This window comes from Rhinoraja longicauda, chromosome 24, assembly GCF_053455715.1.
Source record: "Rhinoraja longicauda isolate Sanriku21f chromosome 24, sRhiLon1.1, whole genome shotgun sequence".
Taxonomy (NCBI): domain Eukaryota; kingdom Metazoa; phylum Chordata; class Chondrichthyes; order Rajiformes; family Arhynchobatidae; genus Rhinoraja; species Rhinoraja longicauda.
The window spans coordinates 34,656,473-34,662,794 of record NC_135976.1 but is presented as its reverse complement, the minus strand read 5'-3'; the positions used below and the strand labels follow the sequence as shown (position 1 = coordinate 34,662,794).

The following is a 6,322-nucleotide window of genomic DNA, read 5'->3' as shown; positions in this document are numbered from 1 at the left end:
ATGGGCGGGGTGGCGTCACCTCGCAGGTGATTGGGCTGAGCTGATGTCTGTCAGAGGTAGACGCACGCACGCGCACACAGACGCCGGAGCTGCGACCCAGCGGCGTCTTTGGAGGGATGAGGGGAATGAACGAACGGGCGCGACGTTTCGGCTCGAAACCATTTCCTTCAGATTGATTCTGTTTTTTTGTTGGTTTTTAGTTTGTTTTTTCTTGGCGGTCGAGGAAGAAACGGAGACCTCTCCTGGTTTGGGGGAGTGGGGGGGGAGGGAATGGAGGTCGAGAGTGACTGAACTTTCTGGTGCTTATTCACAAAAAACTGGAGTAACTCAGCAGGTCAGACAGCATTTCAGGAGAGAAGGAATGGGCGACATTTGGACTTTCTGGTGCGGTCGAAGGAGGAACGGGGTGGGGGTGGGGGTGGGGAAAGGGGAGGCGGGACCTGTGTGTTTAGCCGCGCCATGATTGGGCCGAGAGTTGCTGCCAGTCAATGAGGGAAGGGGACGGGAGGTGTATACGCGTTATGATTGGGCCGAAGTGCTGTCGGTCAATAGGATGGGGCGGGGCCTGTGTTTTAGCCACACTGTGATTGGTTGGTGCAGGTTGGTGGGGGAGCGGGACGGCAGGAGGACGCGCTATTATTGGGGAAAGTCCCTGCCGGTCAAGGGGAGGGGGGGAATGGGTCTCCGGGGACGGGAGGCGTAGACGCGTTGTGATTGGGCCGAGTTGCTGTCGGTCAATGGGATGGGGCGGGACCTGTGTTTTAGCCACACTGATTGGTTGGTGGGGGGAAACGCAGAGGACGCGCAATGATTGGGCTGAGCTGCTGCCGGTCAAGGGGAGGGGGCGGGTCGGGAACCGTAGACGCGTTGTGATTGGGCTGAGCTGCTGTCGGTCATATGTGGAGTGGGCGGGATGTCTGTGTCGGCGCTGTGATTGGTGATGGGCGCGGGGGGGCGGGACTGCCTGCTCCATAAAGAGCGGGGTCGGCGTGCGAGGGAGCGCCAGTCAGCGGCAGGAGCTGCAGGGAGAGGAAGAGCAATGGAGATCGCGGCTGCTGTGGGATTCATCAGCCGCCTGCTCCGTAACACCGGCCTAGTCAGCCCCACACAGATACACGTCTTCGGCCGCTCGCTGCAGGACGCTCTGGCTGGTGAGTGACCCAAGTTCTTCAAAGTTTTGGGGTGTTTTTTTAAAATAAGTTCTAGATGGTCTTCAAAAATAAGTTTTAGATGGTCTTCAAAAATAAGTTTTAGATGGTCTTCAAAAATAACGTTCTAGTTGGTCTTCAAAGGGAAAGTTCTAGATGGTCTTCAAAAATAACGTTCTAGTTGGTCTTCAAAGGGAAAGTTTTAGATGGTCTTCAAAAATAAGTTCTAGATGGTCTTCAAAAATAAGTTCAAGGTGGTCTTCAAAGAAAGAGTTCTAGATCTTCAAAAATAAGTTCTAGGTGGTCTTCAAAGAAAAAGTTCTAGATCTTCAAAAATAAGTTCTAGTTAGTCTTCAAAAAGAAAGTTCTAGATGGTCTTCAAAGAGAACGTTCTAGATGGTCTTCAAAAAAAGACTGGGATGAGAAATTTTTTTTTCCAGGGAGTTGTGAATTTGTGGAATTCTCTGCCACAGAGGGCAGTGGAGGCCAAATCACTGGATGGATTTAAGAGAGAGTTAGATAGAGCTCTAGGGGCTAGTGGAATCAAGGGGTATGGGGAGAGGGCAGGCATGGGTTACTGATTGTGGATGATCAGCTATGATCACAATGAATGGCGGTGCTGGCTCGAGGGGCTGAATGGCCTCCTCCTGCACCTATTTTCTTTGTGGTCTTTAAAAGGTTTCCAGATGGTTTTCATTAAAAAAGTTTAAGATGGTCTTTAAAAAAGTTTTAGGGGGTCTTTAAAAACGTTTTAGATGGACTTTAAAAAAACTTTAGATGGTCTTTAAAACGTTTCATACAGACACGAAATGTTTGGTTGGACTGCAGGGGGAAAGTTTCAGACAGTGTTCAGAAAAGTTTTAGGTGGTCCTTTTAAGTTTTATGCGGATTCGAAAAGTTTTGGGTGTTTAAAAAAAAAAAAAAGTTTGAGACGGACACAAAGGAAACGTTTCAGATGGCGTTCAGAAACATTCTGGATGGACTCAAAAGTTTTAGATGGTCTTTCAAAAGTTTTAGATGGGTTGAGAAAGTTTTGGGTGGGTTCAGAAAGTTTTAAATGGACCCGAACAGTATTAGGTGGTCTTATGGAAAGTTTTAGGTGGGACTCACGAAAGTTTTAGATGATTTGTTTTTTTAGTTTGGGGGGGGGGGGGGGGATGACTCAAAGTTTCGGATGGGTTTAAAAAAGTTTTAGGTTGGTTGTAGATGGACGCGAAAAGTATGGGGTGGTCTTTCTTAAGGAAAGTTTTAGATGGACCCAGAGTAATTTTAGATGGGTTCAGAAAGTTTGTGCACTGAAAAAAATTAGTTTCTAAAAATTTTAAGAAAAGTTTTAAATTGACCCCCAACAAGTTTTCAATGTCCTCGGAAAGGTTTGCGTGGCGGAAAGTTAGCGTAACCATTTCCCCGGTTGTTTAAACCTTTTGTTTAAAAACTCAACTAGTGTAAATTAGTTTCCCCCCGACTTTCTAACTAACTGCGTAGACACACAAGGAAGTGCGGAAACTGGACCTTTAAACAAAACCGTGCTGGGGACTACTCGGTGTGTCGGGCGGCTTCTATGGAGAAAAATGGGCAAATGTTCTGGGTTGTAACCCTTATTATGTTTCCAGGGGTTTGTTAGAGCGTTAGGGAAACCAGAGTAAGTTTTTCTTTTTAAAAAAAAACTCCGTGAAAATGTTGGCAGCCACTAATTAAACCACAAGGAGCTGTAGAAAACGCTAGACCCTTGAGCAAAAACAGCGACATCTTGAATTACAGCAACGCACGAAGTTGGACTAACTCGGTTGGTCAGGCAGCAGATGTGGGGGGGAGTGATCTGAAGAAGGGTCCTGACTTGAAATATTGTCTGTTCATTCCCTCCCCCAGATGCTGCCTGACCTGCTGAGTTCCTCCATTACTTTGTGTTTTACTCCTGTCGTTTCCCCGCTGGGTCAGTTTGCAGTTTGCTTAGCTCTGTCTCTCAAAATAACTCCAACCCCCTCCTCAGTCTGCTGCCTGACTCCTCCCCCTGTGTACAATCTGGCCTCTCCCCTGATTACAATATGTGTTCAGGCAGGGATAAACAAATGGCTTCCTTGCAGGATTCTGCAGTATTTATAAATACTTCAGTCTGAAACGCCCATTTGTGTAGCACTCGGTGTTAATTGAAATGTGGCACAAATTAACCCTTCTGCGAATTTGTGTAAGCTTGAGCTATTTTGGAGGAGTCTGTTTTTAAACTTTTTTTTTCTCTCTGAAACTATTTTGGGGAAATGCTGAAGCTTTTCATTGGTGTCTCGAAAAAGATCTTTGCTTGAAATTCTAACAATAAAAGTTTAGTTTCAAAAGAAGGGTCTTGATCCAGAAATATCACCCATTCCTTCTCCCCAGAGTTACTCCAGCATTTTGTGCCTATCTTTGGTTTAATCCTGCATTTGCAGTTCCTTCCTACACTAGTTTAGTTGAACTGTGGAAACTCTACCAACCTAGTCCATGCTGACCAGCGATGACCCTGTACACTGTAGATAGACACAAAGTGCTGGAGTAACTCGGCAGGACAGGCAGCATCCCTGGAGAGAAGGAATGGGTGAGGTTTCGGCTCGAGACCCTTCAGGTCACTACGCTGCTGGATGGCAGCTGAGTAATCCAAGTTTTGGGCGGGCGGTCATCATTAACGCTGGCGTATGCCTTTGCTTACAGAGCACTACCGGCACCACTGGTTCCCCGACAAGCCGTGCAAGGGGTCGGCTTACCGCTGCATCAGGATTAACCACAAGATGGACCCGCTGATCTGGAGAGCGGCCAGCCGCATTGGTCTGAGCAGCCAGCAGTTGTACAAACTCCTGCCCAGCGAGCTGACGCTCTGGGTAGACCCGTTCGAGGTATCGTACCGCATCGGGGAAGACGGCTCCATCTGTGTGCTGTACGAGGCCCCGGCCACCAACAACCTGGGAATGATGACGTGCAAGAATGAGATGAACGCCGGCTCAGCCAGTCCTCCCAAAAACTACTGGATGGCCGTTTCAAGCTGAAAGACACCGTGCTCCATCGGAACAGTATATACATACCTTAAGTGGATTTTAAATGTTTTAATTCTGTGGCTTAAAATCATTGGATTTGATAATCAACGTGCACAGAGCAGATCTCTGGTGTCTCATATCACAAACAAGGAACTGCTCTTGCTGGTTTACAAATAAAGACAGTGCAGGAATAACTCAATGGGTTGGTCAGCATCTCCGGAAAACCTGTGTTCATCTGTTACCCCCGTAGGAAGGAACTGCAGATGCTGGTTTACACCGAAGATAGACACAAAAATGCTGGAGTAATTCAATGGGTAAGGCAGCATCCCTGGAGAGAAGGAACTGGTCTTGGACTGAAGGGTCTCGACCCGAAATATCAACCTATTCCTTTTCTCCAGAGATGCTGCCTGACCTGCTGAGTTACTCTGTCATTTTTGTGTCTATCACCCATTGCCTGCCACACTTTGTGTTTCCCCTCTCCTCTCCTAGCTTTCTTCCCTCTCCCTGCAATCAGTCTGAAGAAGAGTCCCCACCCTGAAACATCACCACGTGAGGCCAATTCACTGGATGAATTTAAGGGAGTTAGATAGAGCTCTCAGGGCTAATGGAATCAAGGGATATGGGGAGAACGCAGACACAGGTTACTGATTGTGATCATGGCTGATCATTCGCAATGAATGGCGGTGCTTGCTCGAAGGGCCAAATGGCCTCCTGCGCCTATTTTCTGTTTCTGTTCTCCACAGATGCTGCCTGACCCACTGTCACTTTATCTTCTGAAATACCTTGACATATTCCCCCAAAGAAGTGTGTAATGGTTTGTCATCAAATTATGGAACTACTGTTGGAATAATTTCACAAGTGTGTTGTCACAACACCTCTGCTGAGTAAACAAAGGTGTATGGCAGGCACCTAATTCAACTTTATTCTTCAAATACAATGCTGAGCGTTGCAAACTTGGTAGAGCACTGATAAAAAAAACACTTTTAACCCTCTTTGAATTTTCTTTTTCCACAAATGGTGTAATGATCAAAAAGTTGTTCTGACACTTTTTGAATGTTTTTGAATTTGCAAGTCTGACTCCAGCAAGTTCTGCATGTGGAACTTGCCAACAGTGTGCACACACACACATACACATACACACACACACACACACACACACATACACACCAGGCTTGTAAAAGGTGTAGTAGGAAGGAACTGCAGATGCTGGTTTACACCGAAGATAGACACAAAATGCTGGAATAACTCAGCGGGACAGGCAGCATCTCTGGAGAGAAGGAAGTCTGAAGAAGGGTTTAGACCCGAAACCTCACCCATTCGTCCTCTCCAGAGACGCTGTCTGTCGCACTGATTTACTCCAGGCTTTTAAAAGGATTTGTTGCAGTGGTGTAATGAACCCATTTTAAAGCAGAGATGTCTTGCAATTCCCATGTTTAAGGGAACACTGCCTTTTGGATTAAACTGTGAATTTTATTTCCAGTAGCTTGTAAAACTGACAAAAGTTTTTTTTGTACAATGCCGCTTAAAATGAACTTGGTGAAAAATCTCCCTGGTAGTATGTTGTCACATCAGTTCTGGTTCATGTACATAAGTTGAGTTTAAGCTATGCGGATGAAAACGTGTACATTTTTAAGAATTGTACAGCTGTTTTGAAGAAATTGTACAGTTTTCTATTAAGTTTTAATTAAAATATATACTTTTGCTTGGAAAGGTTCTTTTCATTGTGTGTGCGGGTTGTGTGACATCGGTGGGATGTGTTGGCGTAAAGCTGAAATTTGATTTGCAGAGATGGACACAAAAAGCTGGAGTAACTCGGCGGGTCAGGCAGCATCTCTGGAGAGAGGGAATGAGTGAGGTTTAGGCTCGAGACCCTTCTTCAGACTGGTTTGAATTGCAATGTTGCTTCTAGACTAGATCCTGGGTTCGATCCTGACCACCGGTGCTGTCTGGATGGAGCTTTATGTTCTACCGGTGACCGTGTGGGTTTCCTCCCACATCCCAAAGACTAGGAGGCGTGTAGGTTAATTGGCTCTGTAAAAAAAATTGTGAATTGTCCCCAGTGCCGGTGATCGCTGGTCGGCCGCAGACTCGGTGGGCCGAAGGAGCTGTTTCTGCTCTGCCTCTAAAAAAATAACCAAAAACAATAAAGCCTAGCTAAGAATCCGTCCATAT

At 46.2% G+C, this 6,322-nt stretch overlaps 1 protein-coding gene across 1 annotated transcript; it reads left to right on the top strand.

The window, feature by feature from the left end:
• Positions 1 to 987: 987 nt before the first annotated feature.
• LOC144605154 (protein BTG2-like) lies at positions 988 to 5,870 on the top strand. The gene is made up of 2 exons (XM_078420228.1): positions 988 to 1,151; positions 3,831 to 5,870. Exons 1-2 carry the CDS (start codon positions 1,040 to 1,042, stop codon positions 4,160 to 4,162), a joined length of 444 nt encoding a protein of 147 aa, XP_078276354.1. The 5' UTR covers positions 988 to 1,039; the 3' UTR covers positions 4,163 to 5,870.
• The last annotated feature ends 452 nt before the right edge of the window (positions 5,871 to 6,322 follow it).

Coding starts and splice junctions, on each gene's coding strand:
- LOC144605154 (XM_078420228.1), top strand. CDS start 1,040: ATGGAGATCGCGGCTGCTGTGGGATTCATCAGCCGCCTGCTCCGTAAC. Junction 1,152..3,830: donor GCTGCAGGACGCTCTGGCTG/GTGAGTGACCCA, acceptor CTTTGCTTACAG/AGCACTACCGGCACCACTGG.